General features: G+C 36.5%; 1 protein-coding gene across 1 annotated transcript; it reads right to left on the minus strand.

The window, feature by feature from the left end:
* On the minus strand, positions 1-22,856 carry cd247 (CD247 molecule). Its single transcript, XM_085398254.1, has 8 exons — positions 22,709-22,856; positions 4,700-4,797; positions 4,471-4,515; positions 4,253-4,324; positions 2,612-2,644; positions 2,431-2,478; positions 2,282-2,311; positions 1-2,154 (listed from the first exon to the last, which is right to left on the minus strand). The coding sequence occupies exons 1-8, from the start codon at positions 22,767-22,769 to the stop codon at positions 2,089-2,091; spliced, it is 453 nt and encodes a 150-aa protein (XP_085254380.1). The 5' UTR covers positions 22,770-22,856; the 3' UTR covers positions 1-2,088.
* Positions 22,857-23,596: the final 740 nt, after the last annotated feature.

Raw genomic sequence — 23,596 nt, forward strand, 5'->3', positions numbered from 1 at the left:
TGTTTGCAGCACAACTTCTCAGGAAAATATCAGGAAAAAAAGAAACTACCATGCAAACTATCCAACACATCAGATGAAATACATGAACACAGAAAACTACAAATAACTCTATACAGGACAAGGCAAAACATATAGTAACTTAAAGCTGCAGTGCTCTTTTAAAAATTACAACTAAATCTTAGACCTGAAAAGTGTGGAAGCCCATTCATTATTGCAGAAATTTGAACCGGAAAATAATAATAATAAGCTTTTGAACATTTTTCAACCAATTTTGTTTTATTTATTTTACGGGTTTTATTGCTCATTTGAAAGTTTTTTTGTCTTTTATTGTGAAAAAGACCAAATGAAGAAATGTTTCAAAATACATACTTAAAAATATTACATTTATTTCATATTTCATATCGTTTCATATTTTGCCATCACTCATGTAATGAATATTGATTGATTCAATCTTGAGGTTTTTCTTTCTTTGCAGCTGTGATTCTCCAGATGTTACTCAAGACTTCATCATTTTTAGATGATAAATATAAAAAGCAGAAATGAAGCTGCAGCTTTTCTGTGTTGATCTAAGTGCAGACTGAAGTTCTTTGATGTCTTTTTATTTTACAACCTAATATATACATCAGTGAAAAATAGCTCCTCGAGTGTCCACTGAAACGGCACCAAGCTCTTTTCAGGAATATTGTGAAACATCTGTCTTCCACACCACATTAGTGCAGCTTTTAAATTTTACAGATGTTCATTATTTAAGACAGACTTGGTGTTAATGGCATTTATCCATTTTTTACGGATCTTTATCAAATTTGAAAGCATTTCAAAAGAGGCAAGCCTCCATTTCAAATCATAAAATAAGTTCTACATTATTTTTTCTCATAAATTCGCTTTGGATCAGTTTTAAAGGTGTTTCAGCCTTAAAAATCTTTGAACTGTGCTATTAATCCACAACAAATACCCTGATATATAACTGTGTTAAATTAAACAACCTATGTAAACAAGGTACAAACTGCAGTTTGTTTGTTTACAGTTTTAAACTGAGAACCAGGTCATAACATACTCAATATGGATTCAGAAATAATCATGTAAGCTTTTTTTTTCTACGTGAATGTGAAAATTTATAGAGGTCGGATATGTCACCGAGTAAGTTTCAAGCCTCTAATACCAGTTATTACATCCGACAGCACCGATGATTTAATCCAAAATCTAAAAATGTGTTAAAAATGTAAAAGAATTGAACATTCTTTTAATCAGGTAATCAATTAAATGATTAATCGTTCCAACTCTGATTTCCTGAATCCTGGAATTCTTGAAAACTCTTATGAATTTTTTTTATATTTAAAGTAAATACAATGTGCAAAGGGTAACCTTTTGTAAGAAAAAATAAAATAAAATAAAATAAAATAAAACAACAAGTAAAATGAATAAAAATAAAAATTGGTATTAGTTGACTGTATAGTGACTGTATAGTAATTAATTAATAAACGTTTCATAAATCACTGTAATGTAGTTGTAAACAGTTAAAAAGATTTCATAATACTACACAACATAATATGAATATTTGTTTAAAAAAAAAGCACAAAAATTTATTTCAAATTTAAATTTGTTTAAATTCCAGTACATGTCGTACTGGTTTTTACTATGTTGTCTTTATGGGTCTTAAATTTGCATTACAGTCAGATAGACATTGGATATTAACTCGTTATGTACTAATATACTTCAAAAGGTCAAGCTATAAAACTGCAAAAAAGTTAGGTAAAAAAAGAATGAAAAGTTGGATCTCAGTTGATCACTATTGAATGTGTAAAAATATTTGTAAAATATTGGACATTAAGTCATTAAAAAGACAAATTTTAAATGCACGTTTGAAGTCTGATGGAAAACAGACCTTCCAGATGTTTTGTTAAATATAAAGTCTGAGAAAGGCTAAAATTTTCAGTCCATTTACAGACTTATTATAAACTTGGCAAACCTTAATATCTTCAAAGTAAAACAAAGATGCTCAAGCTGTTCTCAGTTGGTGTGAAAATTCCCATGAATAATCTCTGGAGCAGACGTCTGGACGGGGCTCATCAGCAGCTCTTTGGTGGCTTCTTAGCGAGGTGGAAGCGATTGCATCTGGAGGGAGTCGTAGGTGTCCCTGGTGGCCGAACTCAGACCCTAAAAATGACCAAAATCAATCGATCATCAGGTTGTTGTTTTTTTTAATTTAATCACAAAATTATATTCAAGTGATATGGTTAATTTTGATTTATCTCTTTAAAGCTAATGAAGCTTTTACACTCACCTGGTAAACCTGTTCGTTCTTTTTTGGACGCTGTAAAAATGTCAGTGTAAATAATTAGACATCAGGTTTTTGTTGATGGAATTTAATTAAGTAGATGATAAACAAGAAGTGAGAAACTGACCAATTTGTTTCGGTCATTTATTACAAACCTTCAGAGGAAGCTCCTTATATTCTCCATCTGTGCGTTTGTTCAGGCCCTGAATTTAAAAATATAACAAGTTCAGATACGAGTTTTCTGTGTTAGTATGCAAACTTCCAAGAGTTCTGTGTTTACAAAAAGTTTATTAATAATAATAATAATAATATTAATAATAAGATATTGTTTGTTACCGTGTACGTGGCGTCATCAGCTACCCTGCGGTTCTGTAGAAAGGAACAGAAGTCACAAGTGCAATTTTAAGTCAGGAGGTTCTAACAGACTTTAAAATAGTGAACCTATGTTGGGTTCTTTTCCTTCTTCCTCTAAGAAGGAATTGAGGGTTCTTCAACAACTTTCAAGTCTTTAAAATTCCTGAGAAACCATTCTTTTGTTGTTTTTGAAACTTCTTTGGACATAATCTACAACAGGGGTGTCAAACTCAAATACACAGTGGGCCAAAATTCAAAACTGGAACAAAGTCGCGGGCTAACATTAATATTTATTGAAAAAAAAGCTCTAATAGTAATTTGGTATGGCTTCGCGGGCCAAATGTAATTAGGCTGAGGGCCAAATTTGGCCCGCGGGCCAGAGTTTGACACTTATGATCTGCAAGTTCTTAAGAATACTTCACATTTATTGTAGTTCTTGTACAGGTGGTTTGGAGCCTGTAGTGTTTTTGAAAAGTAGTTAACAGTTTGTTTGTTTGTTTCTTAATTTTTATCGAATTGTCCTTGTCATGGTTCATGGTCCCTGTTTTATTTTTTAGGGAAACATGAATCCAATAAGGACAAAAACCACTGAAGAACCCAAACCACTTGCAAAAACTACCAAATACAGTATAAGCTAGGTATAAGTTATTCTTATAGTCTACTTAAGTTCTTCTGAACTTCATTTGCTGCGGTTATTGTACAATTAATTGTACTACTTGCAGAAGTGGTTTGGGTTCTTCAGTGGTTTTTGTTCTTCCTGATCTCTGAACAGGGTTTATTTAAGAAGTCCATAGTTAATGAATTCTTTCAAACTTGTCCTATTCCACTTAGTTTGTCACAGTTTCTCCCAGATATGTTTGATCCATGCATTTATTCCATTCATAACTTTTAAGAAGCGTTTTAGTGTTCTTCAAACATCTTCCAGATATTGACGAGTCTTTTAAAATTCCTGCAAATTAGTTGTTTTCTTGTCCTTTAGATTTATTCCTGAGGACATTTCCTAATAATTATTTTAGAGTACTCAACAACAAACTCAAGATTTTGCGTTTATTGTGGTTCTTGGTGTGGTTTAGGTTTTTCACAGGTTTGTGGTTCCCAGTTTCTTTAAGAAGTCCACAGTTTGGGAGTTCTTGCAGTTTGTCTCCAGTATTTTAGTTTGTCACAATTCTTCTAATGTTCTTTGTTTAGAATCCAGGATTGCTCTTTCTACACGTGTTCTAGAAGAAGATTTGAGGCTCTGTTATTTTGTTGATCTTATCTAATACATTAAATCTCAATGCATGCTCAATCATTCAGGTAAGGAAATGGGATTAGTGACAATATCTTTCTACCACTTAAAACGCCAAGTCCATGAGGTCTAAAAGATCTGGGAATTTTAAATGAACCGGAATTATAAAACTGTAAATAACTTTAGAGATGTTTAGGAAAAACTTTAAGGTTCTCTCAGCAACAGTCACTACTGCAGGATGGCGATCCAGTGTGACAACAATGCGCCTTATCCTCCAGAATCAAAAAAGTGGAATCAAACATATAAACATTCTAAATTTGTTTTTTTGTCTTTTGTGTTTAAACATTTGACTTCAGTACTTAATTAGATGTGTTGTATGAGAATAGCAGACTTACTCTTCCTCGTGCAATCTCGGGGTCTCCCGTTCTCAGTGGCTCGTAAGTACCTGGATCCTGACCTTTCAGGTCCTGAACAAGAACACGTTTTAATCCACATCATTCTCCTCATCAACAGTTATTCCCATTCTAAGATCAGTACAGTGCCAATATTCACTCTTAAAATTGGGGAAAACAGGCTAACGAGCAGTTTATGGTGTTAGGTGATAGTAACTTACACTGTATAAGCCCTCCTCCTCCATCTTCGCTTTCGATTTGAAGAACTACAGAAAAATATCAATGACTGTTAATCAAAAACAGCCTTTTGTGGAGTGCGAAGTAAGAAGGCTATAGAGTCATTATTGAACAGGTCTGATTTGGTTCAGAGATGAAAATTGGATTTGAATCTGTTTTTACTCCTAGACTAGAATCCAATCAGCAGTAAATATTAAAAAGAAACAAACCCACCTTCTCTTTGATGAACATGGCAGTGATGATGAGGCCATAAATGCCGAGGAAGCCATCCAGGATGTAACACAGTGTAGGGTCGTACAAGTCCATTGCCTCTGTGGAGATCAGAGTTCAAAGGTTAGAGGAAACACAAACTTGACTGAGTTCTGTGTTCAACTAAGAGCCCCAATAAAATTATAGTACACAACAAAAATGATTCTAATGTTGGTAACAGTTCACGAACTGTTGTTACAACTTCTACGCTTCTAATCAAGCTTTGAACGTTGTAAAACTTTCCGCATTTCACTAAAATGTAAAGAAAAAAGTTCGGGCTTCCATGTGTTAAATAAACCCTGATAAAAGACTGTTTAAAATAAAGCTATAGAAGAAAAAACTTCTTCCTATCATTTTGACTAAAACTGAATAAAAATAAGGTTGACAGCAACAGCAGTCGACAGTCTTTGTTTGTGCAGCGCGTCAGTGTGAAGGAGCTCGGCGGTTTCCTCAGCTGCTGCCGAGTGCTCGCTGTGGCTCATTAACTGACAGGTGTGTGTTCGTGTGTGGTTCAGTGTGGGCGTGTGTGTTTGTGTCGGTGTGTGTCGATATAGCCAAAAGATGCAGCAGAGCCTGTTTTCACATCACAGACGCTCATTAAACATTTAAGCAGGTCAGAGTCGCTCTTAAACTGCATTTTAAGAGACAAAAAATACACAAGAAAATACTTCACTGTCAATAAACCTCGGGTTTCATTTTCATTCATGTTGTTTATATAAATATAAAGAAATGTATTAAAGGTGATGAAGTTTGGCTGAATTTGCTCTATAAAGATGTGTATAGAGACAGGTTTTAGTAAAAGTGCACTAAATGCATTTCGATTTTAAATCTCTTTGCCACGCACCTATCCACATAACTGACACATGCCTCAGTCATGTGATTCTTGTGGCATTCAACAGGAAAGAGAAGTGATTTATGAGAAAACGCACCATAAAGAACCATTTTCCCACCAAAGTAAATTAGAAATTTGATGAAATTCGTCATTTCTTCTTGTAACTGTATCGCTAAACAGACAGACAAACACGCGAGCAGTGTTTAGTTTGAAAAGCCTGGCGATTACTGTTTTTGGCCCAAACTGTATGGAGGCTGTTTTCCATGTATATATGTGGTATTATTTTAATTTCTTGTTTGGAGTGGGCTGTTTAGTTTCAGTAAAAATATGTGAGTCAGTCATGTGATTCTGATGAGAACATATTTTCTCCAGAGAGAAAAAAAAAGAGACGTAGTTCATGAGAAAATAAAGTTGTTGCTTTTTCTTTTTTGTTAAAGTTTAATGAAGTCTGTGCATTTTCTTTGAAATACAAGCAGCTCAAATGAATGAAGATGGAGTTTAAAACTTCAAATTTTACACCAAACTCGACAGACTTTTCTTCAAACTTCAGATAGATAAACAGGTTAAACTCCACTCACGTAACTCTGTAATTGTAATCAAATGTTTGTTATCGTGAACGCTGAAATGTGCTGTGCTGAAACACCGTTAATGTTGTAAATGTTTTTAGACTCTCAACCAATCACCACCCCCAAAAAACAAAACAAAAAAAATAACAAAACACACACACGCATGCAAATACACAAGATTCATTTAAATTCATTTATATAAAGTTTGGCTAAACACATGCTGACGTGTGAGGAATCAACAGTGTCGTCAGTCTTGTATTTCCTAACCCTGTAAATGAGATATATTTTTATCTTTGGTCACATTTCTCTGCGGTTAACTGCTTCATCTGTGTGGTTTGAAGCCCTCTCCTCGTCTTTTTCTTATCATCAGTTTCCAGGAAACGGTTTTTGCCCTTAATCAGTGATCGTATGAGCTTAGAGCGAGCATCTATCAACATCGTTTATAAAGAAACTCTGCTTTCACACTTCTAACTGAATGGTCAGACAGAATTATAGTTTTGTGTTGAGAAACTATGACAGAATAGTGAAAAGTCACTTTCACACATCATGATGGTGATGATATGAAAAACATCAGCTCAGAGGTGCTTAAACCGCATGCTCAAACTTTTTTTTTCTTAATCAATAAAGATAACAATTTTCAGCTGAGTGCCACTCTGTTCATTCTCATAAAGATCCACCTGAAGTTTCTGCATCTGAAGCTGAAAGGAAGCCCACATCACAGCTGCAACGCCTCCTTTCACTGCACGTTTCATTTCATGGTCATTTTAAGCTGACAACACGTCTGGTTAGATAAGAGCAAAGATAAACTGAAAATATACGCATCAGGAAGCCCGTGTGTGTGTGTGTGTGTGTGTGTGTGGTCGAGGTTAGGGTTTAATCTGATGAGCACAGTGCAGTTTCATGTTCAGTTTCACACACTCATATACAAGGCCTGCTTTTAAAAAGGCAAACTATATCAGTATGTCTGCTGTAATGAAGTTACACTAGCTACAGTCAGCGCAGGTTAACGGTTTATGCAACTCTGTACCAGACTTTCATCAAAAAATATGCAACTGTAGGTGGCACACACACACACACACACACACACACACACACACACACACACACACACACACACACATGCACAGTGGATCTGTATCTACTAAAAGTCAAAATTTAGGTTTGAACATGGCTTATGAATTCTTTTTATAAATACACATGCACACAAAGTTCTCCACCACTATGGCTTTTTAAAAAGAAATCTAAGTGCACATGTGTACATAGCTCTGTAATGAGCGCACATAAAGTCATAATGCCAGTGGACACATGCAGGTTACATTTTTAAATACAGACTCGCAAGGCTCAGATACAGAATGGCGTCAGCAAAGCCCAACAGTTATGTATCTGATAACGTGACACCAGCTACTGTCGTGCATGCAGCTCGATACCAGTATTCTTTCAAAAGATTTACAATTTAAACTCACACACAAATATATCTGTTTCAGACCTGCTTTCATAAAAGTTTGGACATGCTTTGCAGGTTAAATACACATGCACATGACGTTCTGCACCACTATGACTTTAAAAAGATGCCTCAATTTAGGTACAAAAACATATGCGCTTAAACCGAAGCCTCAGTATAAGCGCACACTTACAGGTAGCTCTAACGTAAGCTTGCGTGAAGATGTCATAATGTCAGCTAGTTACTACAACTAACTAAAGATTTGTAAGATCTTTACAATAGTGCTTCGATAATATTACACTAATGTGGTCACACTTTCTGTACCACAACTGGTTTTTTCAAAAGTTTAAATTGAAGTTTGAATATTCATTATGTGGCTGCTTTAATGAAATGATAGCTGAAGAAGAAATGCACATAAAGTTCAGCACCACACCTGCTTAAAGATGCATCAATTTAGGTGCAAAAACATGTGCCAGGCCTGCTTTTAAATAGGTAGACTCTACCAGTAATATACCTGTGTTGATGAAGTCACACTAACTACCATCGTGCATGTAGGTCACACACCTGCCTGAAAAATGCTTCAGTTTAAGCACACACATGCAGGTAGTTCTGTAAGTGGCTTAATGCAAGGTATAGTTTTAAATACAGACAGACTTAAATATCTGGAAGAAATATTTAAATTGGTTTAATTTAAAACTTGCAGACAATTAGAAATACTTCATATGAGACCGTGTACTTTAGACGTACTTTTTCAAATGTTGTTTTATCATTTTTTGTGGCGTAGTAGTTCTAGTAGCAGAAGAAGTTAGGTTTTAGTAGTATATGCATGCAGGTAGTGCTCTAATAATTCAAATACGATTGGTCACTCTGTAAAGCATCTTTCCTATAAGAAATCCAGGCGTCAGTGTCACCATCATAATAGGAAATTATTTTCAAATGAAAAAATAGGCATTTATGATATGTAAGCTAGCTAAAGATATCTACTTGAGAAGTGTACCTACATTGTTGAGCTTGTGTAATATTACAATATAACACAGTGTCACCTTCGCTATGTCGACCCACGAGTGACTGAAAGAGGTGCTGGCAGTACTGTTCTGGTGCTCCGTCACAAAAAATCAAATGAACATATTTATGTACATATATACATACATATATTACATATAACGCAGTCAGCATTATGTATGTATATAATAAACATAGTAAAACCATTAAAAATGTGTACACATGCATACACTGAATAGTGAAAAAATACTGCGTTAAAAAGTTTGCACCTTTTTTTTCATCAGTGTGTTTTTGAAGGATTTGGGACATTGCACTGTTTAAGTTGGCGGTCAAACAAGTAATACATTATATACATAATTATGTATTGACTATAATGTATAGTCAATACATATAACGGGGTACGTTAATTTACTGAAGATCAGGATCAAGAGCTACAGTTTTATTTTATATAATTTGGACTAATGCAGATGATTTCTTTGATTACGCCAACAGAAGCCGACCCAAATAAGAAAAGTAGGCTGCGACCAGAAAGGCATGGAAATGCATGTTTTTGGCCATAGCGTGCACTTACTCTCAGCAGCTTTTACAAACTAAATTGCATTCATGTATTTTTGAGCAAGATGCTTTATAACATTATAGACAAATATGACCTTTTAAAAAAGAGATTAAAAACGGTCTTTTCCAAATCATTTTAAGATTCAGCGCTCAGTACATTCAGAAAACTGGTAATACAAATGCAACTGATGTATTTTCTAAGTATTGTTTTAAATATTTATACCAGTCCTGTAACTGGACATGAACCCGAGCCACAGTTCAAACATGAAAATCCCGTCACATATGAGCAATATTATTTCTGAAGAAGCTGATATAGCGGAAATTTTTTTACTATGTCCTGAAAGTACAAGTATATTCTGAGCTCTTTAATCTGTCTTTAATTGAGTATATCAAAACAACTGAGAGATGTAGCAATTTAAACATATATGCTTCATAATGTGGATGTATTTGAGGTTTTTTTCTTTGCATTAATATCTGATGGACATAATTGCTTCTCCTTCATATGTCTAAATTCTTGTTTCTGTTAGCTGAAGTTAGTGATTACCTCGTGGTAGAACAGTAAAGATCAGGACTTCATAATTCATGCAATCATCATATTTTAGCATATAAAATGCCCCCAGCTGCTCAGAACATGCCTCTGTCACCTCTGCAAGTACATTTTTAGAGGTTGTTTCTACAGTTTTTATGCCTGTTGTGTCAGTAAGAACAGGTTCAATAAAGCTTTTAAACTAGTTGCATTAAACTGCTTCATAACTAGTCCATTTGTTATTTGTTTTTGCTTCTCCTAAAAGGGAAATGACAGTAAAGAAGAGGAGAATCGGAGGAGTTTCCACTGAAACTGCATTAAAAACAGTTCAAGAAACACCCGGTCTGTCTAATCTGACTGACTGACACATCAGCGGAAAGATCAGTGACATTTTTTATGTTTACACGAATTCTTCGTGACTCATCAGAAACATTCACAGACACCATTCACAAAACTGGCTTTGCAGAGTTTTCCATCACAACCTCTCGTAAGGGATCCCAACATCACAGAGTGTCCGTGAGTGCAGCATCAGCAGGTTTCCTGCATCTGCTGTTCAACCACAGGATCACAACACAGCCCTGATTTGCAGTAATGCACTGAGCCAACATGGAAACACTCAGCTTTACTCAGCTTAACCTATAGCTTCTTACGCAATTATTGCAACATTAAAACTGTACAAGAATAGAAATAGTAGCAAAGCTTAGTGGTTAAAACAACAAAGCAATACAGATTAAAATTTCAAGAGTCTATTAAATACTGATGTTTTAAAAATTTCTTGCAGCATTCAGCATTCAGTACAACATTTTTTCTCTCCAGTCAGCAATCAGATGTTTTTCTGGCCCACAAAAAAAAAATAAATAAATCAGTTGAATTATTTTATTTACTGCCAACTTCATCTAAAAAAAATACAGAATATCAGTGTTATCATCGGCGTTATAAAACAGCAGAAATACCAAAAAACAATGATAAGTAAACCTTCAGAATAAAAGAAGTGGAGTAAATACTAAGCTCTTCTTTAGACTAACCCCTGTAGGCTGCAGGTATCGCTGCTGGAAAGATGAATTGGCTGCTTTCAAGGTTTACAAGAAATCTGCCTTACTGAAATATCAGTTTACCTGCATGCTGCTGTCTTTCATTTTAGCTCCTTATTTCAGGTTGTTGTGTCAAACAAACCAGCGGTGGATGGAAGCAGCTACGTCTTCTATCCACACAGTCAATCAAATCACTTTCATTGTAATAAAAGTCATTTTTATTTTAAGTCATATTTATTGAAGTAAAACAAATAAAATAATAAAAATACTATTGAAAGTTCATTTCAGTCAGTGGCTCAAACAAGGCAGTTGCCAATGAACCTGCTCGACAAACGGCCCCGTGCCATTGATGTTGTTGAAAGCTGACTGGTCAATAAATAGTTACGAACTGAGCTGAGTTTGACTATGTTGTATTTATTTAATGGCCACACACAGATTCTTATCTTTTAAAACCACCTCTTCTCTTACAGGACATTTATACACAGACACAAAACCATAGAAAGGCTGTGAAAGACTGGAGTCTTTAGAACTGAGACAACGTATTAAAACGTGTTTATTTAGGTATCAAGCATTAGATCGAAGTTTTCTGAAAGCTAATTAACATCATTCACATCTTAGACGCCCACAAATAGTTGCTAATGACATAAAAGAGGGTTTAGGAAAGGGCATCATATCAGTTTCTAATCTATTTCCACTGCACTCGTTACAGAGCGCACATTAGATTGTCAATGTATTAACTGAAGTTCTGGGAAATGAAATCTGACCAGAGGTTTGGAAATCAGCTTGTGCTCAGACTTCTGCCAAGTTCAGTAGTTAGAATGAAAATCAAAGAAATGCCGAGAGGCTAAAGGTTCAGGACCATCCAAACATTTTTCTAAAGATATAAGACTCAAACTAAAGCGGTTTCTACTTGGTTTGGATGCTGAGGGATACAAATAGAACTAAAACTTGACCCCAGGTTACGCAGTGAAACAGACGAATGACGTCAAGTTCCCACCGGAAAGAATAGCGATCGTTAAGGGGTGTTTTATAGAGCATATGGATCTACTGCGAAGGAAACGTGAACAACTGTTTGTTATAAACAGGTTTGATTTGAATGGTTGTACATTGTGACCAACCATTCAGTGTTTTACATTAAATGGTTGTTTGCTGTGTCTTTTCAGCGTGAACTTTGTGACTGGATTGCCGTGCATTTGATTTGAATGAGAGATTGCTGCTGGTTTGTTTTGTCGGCACTGTTGGAAATAAAAATCACAGTAAAGTCCAAGCGAAGCAAAAACAGAGCAGATTACTGTGGCCTAACACTCGGCAGCTCGATGCACTCCCACAGCTGCATGACCACACAGAGATGAAGTTTTCAGATTACCTGGCACACTTGACCTATCACAGGGTTGCAGTGACATATATTTTGCCTCCGTCAGCTGATAAAGGTGATAAAGGTGGTATGTGATACGTGTAGGTGTTCAGAAGAACAGAGGTTCAGGGGCACCGTCATGACTTCTGAGGATTGTGTGGACTGTCTGAGCTCGATGCAGATGATATCGCAGCCTTGAGGTCTTGACCTGCAGGTCCTCAGACCGGTTTCTTGGGCAGGAAATCCACTGACACAATCTGTACACCTCCATTTTACTTCTACTGTACATCCACTGTGTTTTTGCTGCATACACAAAAGAATCGTGTCCCTTGAAAATGTTCTTCCAAGGGAAACTTGAGCAATAAAGATATCTTTGTTTATCTAATGGGCAGAAATAACAGGAAACGGCTCCTTAAGGTGAACCATTACACTTCAATATTAACGTCAGTTCGGTTTTTACACCATTGGTTGAGACATTTAATCCAGTTTTACTTTGTTTTATTAAATTTAGCGCATAATTCTACTCGATACAATATGTCTGTGAAGGTTCTCAGCCATCCAGGTCATGGTAGTCTAAAGAGCTCGGAAAGAAAAGTGACGCTTTTCTTTCCGAGCTCTTTAGACTACTCTGTAGAACCACTTTGTTGTATTGACCCTTTACAGATAGTGGTCACTACAGTCGACAGCTATTCAAAGGCTTTTCTTGTATTTGTGTCAGTGTTGATGGTTTACTTGTACATAAACCACTACATTGGGCACTGATGTGTCCATACTCTGCCACCCACCCCAAAAGTGGACACAAAACCATTTGAAAAATTCATGTTTAAAAATGAAGTTCAAAAATATTTTTTTCATACCTAAATAGAAATAAAAATACTTAAGAAAAAACTCCTGATTGAGATTGTCATAATTCATGCATGAAAGTGTTAAAGTCTGACTTTACAGTTTATTTTTTTTCCATTTTTCCCTTTATTTTCTCCACATAATGAGTTGTTTTTCCATGTTATATTTGGTTTCTGTGAGATAGGCTCCAGCTCTCCTGCAACCTATATAGGACAAACAGAAGAAGATGGATGGAGCAATGGGATGGGATCAATATTTAGAATCTTAGCATTTCTTGTCTTACCAAAAAGCAATTTTGAGCAGGAAAGTCCTATAATTTTTTAACATTGTTATTTTATGAGTTATTTCTTTGTTTTTTATGCAACACCAAGGAGCTAACAGTGCTAACAGAAAAGTAGAAACACAATGTTTGGCTGGTTTTCCTGACTCATTGACAGACTCATTTGGAAGATGTTAAATTTAGACTTATCTTCATTTATGCCGAAAGAGAAATTAAAATGTGAAATGATCATTTACAGTAAAGAGCAGTGAGGAGGTGGAAAAATCAGTTTTACTCTGACGTTACAGCGTGTCATGTGTAGATGTCTGATAGCAGATCAGACTTCTGTTAGGATTCATTCATTCTCAGATGGCTGCTTCTCTGCCTGTGAAACACTTCAGACTGGGTAAAAGGTTTGAGCCATATTAAAGCGCTGGTTGTGTTGACAGACGCGAGACTTCAAACACTCTGAGAGCAGCGACAGTTTCCTGAATGAAAGTAGAGAGATGAAGAACCCGAGGTCGCCTTTAAAAATCCAGCTTGTCGCTTATAGCAAAAAGGATGTCGTTTCTAGGAGACCTAAAGAGCATGTGACAAGATGTAGTTAATGCTCAAAGAAAAGGGCGTGACCTGGGTGCTGTCAATCAAAGATAAAGTGCATGTTGTAAGATTACGTCTCTTCCTAAGGCTTCCTGTATGCTCTGAAATAAATGATCTTCACCAGATAAGAGTCATGTTTCCATCCACATGATTTCAATTTAAGCAGAAACTACAATTACTGCCTTTTATATGTCACCCAGTCTTTGCTGCTCTTTCCACTGTTGTTTTTTTTTTTCATTGTTACCGCAAAGTTGAGGAGGCTAAACCCGAAAATCTCCTCACAGTGTATAGTTTACATTCATGCCTGTTGACTCATTTCTATCACCTCTAGAAATGATGTGTTCAGGTGTTCCCCTGAAAAAATGAAACCAGAGAAACTCGGTCAGATGATTTTGTATTTGTCTCCAGGCAGAGAAACTTCACTCTCAGGAGTTGATAGCATTTGTTTGTTTAGAAATGATCACATTTTCATTTACAGATCAAAATCATCACCTTTGAGCTTCCTGTACAGCAGCACTGTCTAGTTTTTAGCCTGCAAGACAGTTAAACTGGCTGGCTCTGGGTGTTAAAATTTGTGTTCAATTGTGAGTTTGGGCTCCAATTTGTATGATAAAAGAACATAATCAGAGCAAACAGCTATGGCACCACTTTCAAAAGACTCATTCAGCTCCAGCCAAGACAACAGAATTAGAGCCTCTAGTCAACACAATCAATCAATCAAGGAATTCCTAACAAATTTTGACGTACTGCCTGCCTGCACCTCTCAAAACTTGTTTCCACAAATCGTTCTATATCTAACTGGTTCTACACATTTCCATTAAACAAAGCCCAGGTACCAGCACAGAAGCACAAAACTGTCCAAATTTGCAGCCATCATTGTTAGTTGCCATGGGAGGCGCTAACCTCATCGACTGGTAGATGCAGGCCGCAGATTCTGCCCACCTTAACTTCCTTCTAATTTAGTAACCCGAAATTTTGTTCCATTACGCCGCGTAAAGAGAAAAAGGCAAAACATTAACGCCGCAAAAAGAGATGTTAATGGCCTGGTGTCACATAGAGCGAGAGCCCCTCGACCCCTCTCCACCAAAGAATAATCCATAAACAACTTAACGGCTAGTCCTGTTGTAATTAAAGTAACACACAGTTCAAGAAAGAAATATATACACATGTGATTGAGACAACAGCAATCTCGCTTAAAAGCAAGTTATAGTCTAATGAGTATATTCACTAAATCAAGGCATATTTCTGCATTGCTGCCGAGTGGCTCAGGTTATGTGGTTCATTGTAGGGTGTGGCAGGTTTGCTTAAGAGAAAGTAAAGGGGACAGTTTTGAAAGAAAAAAGAAATATAAAGGCAAAATATTCAAATAAGATCAAAGATTTGTTCTTTCTTCCTGTAGATTTTGTGATGAGCAAATGAATCTCTTGAAGATTAGTTGTTAGCTGTGTTTGTCCTCGCAAGAATGATTTTGCAGTCAAGTGATCATACCCAACAGTTTTCAGTTTTCAGTTGCATGACATTTTAATCTAAACTGCTCTTTAAAAAATCAAACAGTTGAATATCATATAGTGTTGGGCCGACTCCAATAGGTAACGCTGAGTGAGTTATGGAAAATATGTTTTATGAGATCAGCGTTTTGACTGCCAACAACTAAATTCTAATTGGTTAATGCTTAAAGGGACATCAATGCAGGAGGCGATTTACTCGACGTGTCAGTTTGCCACTGATAGTTGGCAACTAACAGACATTACAGGCTTCAGTTGCGTGACAACACCTTAACATATTTGCCACCTTCACTGAGAGTGGTAATCACTTCAAACCCTAACCCTGGAAACCTAGATAAGGACACTCAAGCATATAATCCACCATTATTTTAACAATGCTGTTATTTATACATGTGACTCTCCCTCTAAACCGTAGGAAGTGCAAGAACTTTGGGCTGAATCAGGCTAAAACTGTTAAAACTGGTTCCAAATGCCCAGCAAACAAAGTTCAGTGTAAAAAAGTGCACTTGTAAAATCATTAAAGCACATGAGTAGTTATGATGCTTTTCTTTTATGCGTACATTGTTTCAGTACAGATGGGATTCTATTGTAGGGATAAATTAAACCTTTTATGCCACGTTGAAATCTGTGGAAGCTACTTTCCTGCCTGCTATTGATTATAGTGATACACACTTTCAAGGAGCTTTTATCAAGCGTGCTATTTATTTCAAAGGTTCGTTACAAACATGAGCCCTTCATTATGTTTTGGTGAGTCGGCACTGACTACTTGCTGAAATATCTGTAAAGCGAATATGGGTTAACTTCCAGCTCGCATCTGTCGCTGTCTCTATTTCAGCTCAGATAGTTACTATCTTGAAGTCTCAATTGTAATGCACCCAAGGTTTTGAATGATGAGGCTAAAACTCCATTAGGTCTTATATAGAAGTTTTTTATTCTAAATGAGCACTCAAGGTGCTTTATACAACATGCCTCACACTCCAATAGATGCATCTCGCCCAAGAACATTTGGCATACAGACAGGAGCAGCGAGGGATCGAGTAACCAACCTTCCAATTAGTGGCCACTGCTGTTTCATTGTTTTGGTTGCATTTACAACAGGTCTATGTGGTGAAGAACATTTCGATGTCAATGAGACCTACTTGTGAAATGCAATTAAAACCAAGGCAGTTAGATGCTCACAGCTTGAGAAACCCTGAAATGTACTTGCAAACATGCCGCTGTGGTGTCAGAGTTGGCAGTTTGCATCCGAACACCTGAACGAATCGAGGACATCTCACCGCTCTCTCTTATGTTAGTGTGTTGAGTTTTTTTTTTCACCTCTACTCTGTGTTCATTGTGTCACTTTGGGCCTAGAAAGTACACCAGTAAAAATAAGCTGAGCATCTGCTTAGTATAGCCGTTTTGTTTGAGTTGCATTTTCTGTCATCTTTTGCGCTTCTTTTAAACCTCCTGTTGAACCGGGGTGTTTCCTTAGCGGGGGCTGAGAGTTGTGCCTTGTGCAGCTCTCTGGCCACCACATTGAGCCAAGGTACAGCTCAGTTAGGGAAACACGCTTTTGACAGCTAAAGAAACCACAACACTGCTTCCTGAAGTGGGGGTCTTTACTTTTTGTGGTCAATTATTTCTCTTGAACTACAAAACACAACTACACTGGCACCTTTAGACCTCAGACACTTACAAAGAGGACTATTTCAAGCTTGAAGCCTGTTTGTATTGTTATTAAATCATCTTTTAATGGTCTAAACCTACATTAGAAGTAAAAGTCTTAATCACATGGTGGAAAAGACTAATCCAAAAGACACCTAACCAACCAATGCAAACTAATATGGATATTTTAAATCTTTCAATTTTAATTCATTAAAATGACAATACATAAAAAAATCCTTTTAAAACGTCTGATACATACAGTCGACTCTACACTTTATCTTTTAATGTTTCAGAGCTGCCATCATGTTGGTGTATTTAATGCATTACATCAGAAAAGACCCTTTTGTCTCTGTTTAAATATTTGCTAATAGGGTTGAGATGCTGTTTGAGAAGTCACTGTAACTAAATGGTGTTTTTTTTTTTTTTGCCTAAACCTTACAAAGTATTAAAATCACACCTTTGGACATAACATTGGTTACTCTGGGCGCTTATAGCTCTGATACTGCACTGGAAAATATCTTGTAGGCCAGACGAGGCCCAGTTGTCACAATACGACTGACACTTAAGGTAGACATGTGGCTGCTTTGCAGCACGCAGACTTACTCTGAAACAGCGCCGTCTGAGAGCCCAAGAAGAACTGCCCCATCGCCACAGAAAACTGCACATATGAGCTAATCGTCGGATGCTAATGTAACATGTAATGCACCTTTTCTTGGTCATTATATTTTAATGCTGTTTTGTTTGTTTTTTTAAATGTAAAGCTCACAAAGTGCATTAAAATCTGGGCAACTCTGAGTACTTACAGCTCTGCCCTACCATTACAACACACCTGGCATCTGGCCTGTATAAGGTGGACCTGTGGTGTGGCCCAAATACCCAGAAAGCCCCACAGAAAATCTTTCATCCTAGTTTGTATTATTACACATTTAATGTCAAATGAAGCTCAGAGACAGGAGTTATTCAGGAAACAGAAACCACAGGTTTTACACAGCTGCACTTCATATCATTACTGAATCTTGATTTTGCCCCTTATCTGGAAAAGAGGGCCTTCATTTCTCTGTTTAAACATTCAATAAAAAGTTTCAGATGCCAAATGTATTTTCTCAGTCATGTCATCATAACTTATTGCTCTTTATTACTAAATCTGGCTGCTCAGGGCATCTACAGCTCAGTTACTGTACTAGAAAATATTTTGTGTGCCAGATGTTGTCTAAATTTCACAACACTGTTAGGCCATTATTGTGTAAAACTGTGGCTCCTTGCATCAGGCAGACAAAACCATATGTAGCCCAAAAAATAATGTCACATACGGGCCACGTGGTCCAGGAAATCGCTCAAAAGTCCTTTTTATTATTTTTAAACAGGCCGTGCAAGTGATGAACACCACTAATACTGTTTAGACAGCAGTTATTCAGGAAACAGAAGCCGCAAGTGTTAAAAAGCTGAAGTCTTACGTTTTGCTCCTTATATCAAAAAGAAGATCCTCATTCCTCAGTTTGAACATTTGAGGTCCTAGTTAAACCTTTCTCATTCATGCCATCAAAACTAAATATGCTGTTTAGTTTGGATAAACTTCACAAAGTGCATTCAAATCATGATAGCAGACAGATTTTAATCCTAATTTGCGATACTCTAATCACTTTTAGCACAGTTTGGCACTTATGTGTGCCAGATGCGGCCCAAATGTAATAGAAACGTGGACATTAAGCCATATAAGGTGTTACTGTGGCGTGTGTTTGTTGTCGTTTAAGAGTAATACATGTTTAACCTAAATTAAAGTTGAAAGGCAGTAGTTCTTCAGGAAATAGAAGCCGAAAGTTTTAAACGGCAGCACTTCATGCCTTTATTTTAATTCTAAATGTAATCTTTGGCCCCTAACTTACAAAGAAGACACTGATTTCTTGACTTGAACTTATATTAAAAAGTAGCCCTTCCTTGGTCACGCTATTATAACTTAACGATGTTTATTTATTGTAACTCTCACAAAGTGCACTTAAATCATGATAACAGACACATTTGGGAATAATCTGGGATACTTTGGCCACTTATACCAAAGTTAGGCGTGAATATGTGCCAGATATGTTCCAAATGTCAAAATACTGGACACTAGGCCGGCATAAGGTGGTGCTGCGGTCTGGGTGTGTCTTTCTTGAAGAGTGATTTTTATCTGATGTTAAAGCTGAGAGACAGCAGCTATTCAGGAAGTATGAGCTGCAAGTCTTAAACAGCTACATGCCATGCATTTATTTTAGTTCTAAAATGTAATTTTTGTCCCCTAACTTACAAAAACGGCCCTCATTTCTCACTTCAGAGGCGTACTTAGCCATTTAATAACCATGTCGGCCAAATACAAAAGTCTAATTGTCTTTACAACATGTGAACTGAGCAGTTTTAATGCTTACTGTAAGGCTGTGTTTAGTAAAGAAAATACTTTGTTTAACGAGCATGATTTTATGTGTTACCTAAGTAGTGCCTTTATCGTGCCGCTATATAGCGCTTATTAAGGAAGCACTGCAGCCACAAGTGTCGAACTACACGTCTCATGGTGCTGCTGCACAAACTTCATTTTTTTCATAAAAACCAAAGTGACAAACTTGATTTCTGCAAATTCTGCTGTTAATATTTCCTCCTACTTTTAGCTTTTATTCTCAACTTTATTTCATCGTCGGAGGAAGGTGATGGTAAAGTGATTTTTATCTGTGTTACTATATTCTTGAAATGGCTCTAAAGTGTGAAAAAGTATTGCTGCCTGTGGTGTACCAACCTGTAAAATGGAGGAACTCTCCATTTTCTAGCCCTTTGTCTTTGTTAGAATCAAACATCTACACATTTCTAATTACACCCCACAGTTTGAGGAACTACTTCGTTTAGTTTCCCTCGACTGTTTCTATTCTTTTATTCGGGTCCAGGAAACACGTGATTGAATTGGTCCCTTATTTTAAACGAGCATGATCTGCCTACACCGGATTAGCTCATCCTTTGATCGATATTTAGACGACTTAAATTTGTTTTTGACTGTTTAATTTGTTATTGAATTCCCTAAACTTTGATTTAGGGAAATCAAAGTTTGTGATAATCTAAACTAGCTTTAAATGTCTGAAAATATAAATGTTTTAAACTGATCTTGAAATGGTCTACTGGTCTAAATGGTATGCAATGCTTTCAATTGTAGTTGGTTTAAACTGGATTCCCTGTGGTCTAAACTGGTACTTAAGTTTTTAAAAAAGCTTTTTGTTTAACCGTTTTCTTTTTTTAATCTTTGCGACCGCTTTTAATACTTCGCTTTGGCGCACACTTATCAGCTTTAAACTGATCTATTAAAGCGCTAAACAGGTCATTTCATAGTCTAGACTGGCTTTGGATCTTGAATGGTCTGAGCTGGATTTCTGATAGGCTAAACTGGTACTGACGCTGAAAACCGCTGCTGGATTAAGTTGCTTTTTCTAATTGTTGAGACTTGTATTACCACTGGTACATTAGCGTTCTAAACTGGTCATTTGATGGTCTAGACAGTTATCTATGGCACTAGACCACGGATGACCTACATTAGAATGTGATAATGAAAGGCCAGTGTTAATGCTTTCAAGGCTCTCATTGAAAGGAGTCATTTTAAATCCCTTCTGTGCCTGACTGCTCCTCTGAGTCCCAACAAGCTTGTTCCCTAAAGTGTTTGGAAGAAATACTGCTCCAAAAACCTGAAAGTGTGTTTCCAGAATGTAATGTTTTGGTAACTCTTAGTGAATTTAAATTTATAATTATCCATTATCTAGATTTATTTCTGTATTGTTTTGTTTATTGCCCCCCCCCCCCCCCTTTTTTTTTTATTGCAGCTGTCAAAGAGAATTCAAGCTAAAGTATATTAAATCAACTTAATACCCTAAATAAACTGGAGTTTTGATTATGTAAACTATGAACATTTACTTTACGCAAACGCTTGTGAAATGCTACGTGAAATGGTCTCAACTGGTATGCAATGCTTTTAATTGTTGTTGGTTTAAACGGTGTTTCCTGTGATCAATACTGGTACAACCAGTGAAAAACTTTTCCATTTTATTTGTTTCAGTTTGTATTTAAACAGTTGAACTTTGACGCACGTTTTTTAAGTTTAAACTTGTATGTTAATGATCTAAACTGACCATTTGATGGTCTAAACCATAATCTATGGCTCTAGGCCTTGGTTTAAGATGATCGGTATATTTTATTTTATAAGACTTTCAATGGGAAACTATCACTTCTGTGCTTGACTGGCCCTCTGCATCCCTACAAACACGGTCCCTAAAGTTCGCAATGAGTTTGGAAGAAAATGCTTTTAGGTTTTGTACTCCAAACGACCTGGAAGTCTTTGACAGGGCCTCCAAAAATGAATCCTATGGTAACTCTTGTTCAATTTAATTTTACGATTATTTGTATATTAATTCATTTATTGGGCTTGAGTTTTACTTTAAGCGCTGAAGATATTTTGATTCCAAAATTTACTTTAAAGTTTGGGTGGCTTGAACTGGACTTTTAATAGTCTAAACTTGGCTTTAATGCTTGACAATGTAATTGCTTTATTCTGGCTCTAAAGTGGACTCAACTGCTATGTAATGTCTTCAATTATAGTTGCTTAGAAACTGATTTTTTATTGTGTATTCTGGTATGTAACTCTGAGGTTTACTGAGATAAGGATTTCCTTTTGGGTTATTTTTTCACCAGTGTAAGAAATAAACCTATTGTTGAGTGAGATTGTACATTTGTTACATCGAGTTTTGCCCAACTTTAGTTCAGATGTGTCGTTACATGAGATTGATTAACTTGATTAAACTTCTACCAAAGAAGCCTATGAATATGAAAGTCTATATTTATAATAAAGTCAGAATTTAAACAAACTGGAAGGAAAGATTAACGCATTATGCGTCATTTTTACACCTCGACAGCATGCACAAACTGATTAGTCGACGTCCGGATGTGGATGTTAGCCGATAGCTTAGCTATCAGGTTCAAGTTACATAATAAACTTTTTCTTCTGAGTATAAAAAGTAATGTTTTTTAAAAAACAGAGGGGTCAGATATCTTATTTATTTAGGCAATGATGGGCCTTTTTTTTAAGGTAATCCACACAGATTAGCTTGTGTGATAATCAGACGCATCAACACCAGAACATTTCTGATTTATAGTGTTAGCTAGCTAATGGCACTGTGGTTTTCAAATCTAAAATTGGTCATTAGATAACATTTTTCTTTTTACCCCTAAAAAAATGACAGAAATCTAAATTTTGTTTGGTTGTGTCGCGACGAACACGATACAGAATCCAACATGGCTACCAGAATTCTCCACTACAGACATATTCAGCTTAAGACTTTCTGCTGCTTGAAAACATTTTAAATCTGCTTTATGTAGATGCTGTTCTGTTAGATATGTGGGGTTATTTATTCAGACGACACACATCTATGCAAGTACGGTTGGTATTTTCTTTTAAATTTTCTGATCCGTTTGAGGGTTAGCACTTTGCTTGTCGATTAAGAAAACTGATTTAATGCATTTGAATTGTGACTGCTCTGAAAGTTCAACCATATCATACTGACAGTCGCTTCATGACTGAGACTAAAATATTTTTTTCTTAGCTTCTGCAAAATCAGCATTTAAAAAAAATAAAGCTAGCAGGATTTAAACCAAGTTTAGGTCTGATTTCGTATCATGTTTCTGTTAATCATAAACTATTTTTAAAAACCTGTCTTAACTTTTGTCACGCTTTTAGAAGGGAGGTGATGCCTCTGCAATTCTTCTATTTCAAATCTATGTGTAGAACTTCAAAGTGTGTTCGGGGTCTTACCAGCCGGGGAGACCATTGAGGCGAGGACCAGCAAGCCAGATATCCACATCTGGAGCGCCATCCCGAACCAATATCCCCAGACGACGTTGTTTCTTCAAACTGGTTTCGGCGATGAAGTGAGATGACTGAACTAAACTAGTATCTTCCTTCTCTGTTGCCTCGATGTGGAACAGGAAGTGGTGAGGAGCTGCTGTGCCAGGTGACACTCAGCGACACACTTACATCAACTTTTCTCCCACACATGAACACACTCTGTAGCACACATGGAAAAACAAATTCAGCCTCTTCTTTTGCCAGCTATTCCTGCTTTTGATGTTTACACGGTTATGTAACTGAGAGTAAATCTTTTAAAATAAATCTGAAGCACTCTTTGTTTACATTATTTATATCACCCTTTCTCTTTTTAAGGCTGGTTTTCAGTGCTAGAGGCTGTGTAGATCAGTTTCACTTACAGGTTGTCACTTTTGAGTGTAAACTCAAGACATTTTAATGTGCTGGGTACTAAACCATGACCTTTACTTTATCTTAGTCAAGTGGTTTTAGTCCCCAACCCAAATCAAACAGAAAGTAAAAACTAAGCAACTCAAACTGTGGTTTCCTGATGGTCTCTCTGCCACCACTACTTTGTCAGGACTTTTACCCAGGATTTAGTCAAGTACCACAACTAGTGCAATCACCAACTGTGTTCAGAAAAACTGACACATCTACAGCCAATGAAATGTATTTCAAAATCACTTCCTCAAACGTTCCCTCCATATATAAAGAGATTTACTTGCAGCTGGCAACTAGACTGGATGACAGAAGGACAAAACTGTCTGGCCGATTGTTGATTATAGTTGAATTTCAAGGCTTGTTTTGATTAGATTACTTTCCAATTTATTTACCCCC

Source organism: Rhamphochromis longiceps, linkage group LG23, assembly GCF_057381845.1.
Source record: "Rhamphochromis longiceps isolate RC_006_pf linkage group LG23, R_longiceps_female_GT1.1, whole genome shotgun sequence".
NCBI classification, from domain to species: Eukaryota; Metazoa; Chordata; class Actinopteri; order Cichliformes; family Cichlidae; genus Rhamphochromis; species Rhamphochromis longiceps.

Coding starts and splice junctions, on each gene's coding strand:
- cd247 (XM_085398254.1), bottom strand. CDS start 22,769: ATGGCGCTCCAGATGTGGATATCTGGCTTGCTGGTCCTCGCCTCAATG. Junction 2,479..2,611: donor CTGATGACGCCACGTACACG/GTAACAAACAAT, acceptor TTTTAAATTCAG/GGCCTGAACAAACGCACAGA. Junction 2,155..2,281: donor AGAACGAACAGGTTTACCAG/GTGAGTGTAAAA, acceptor GGTCATTTTTAG/GGTCTGAGTTCGGCCACCAG.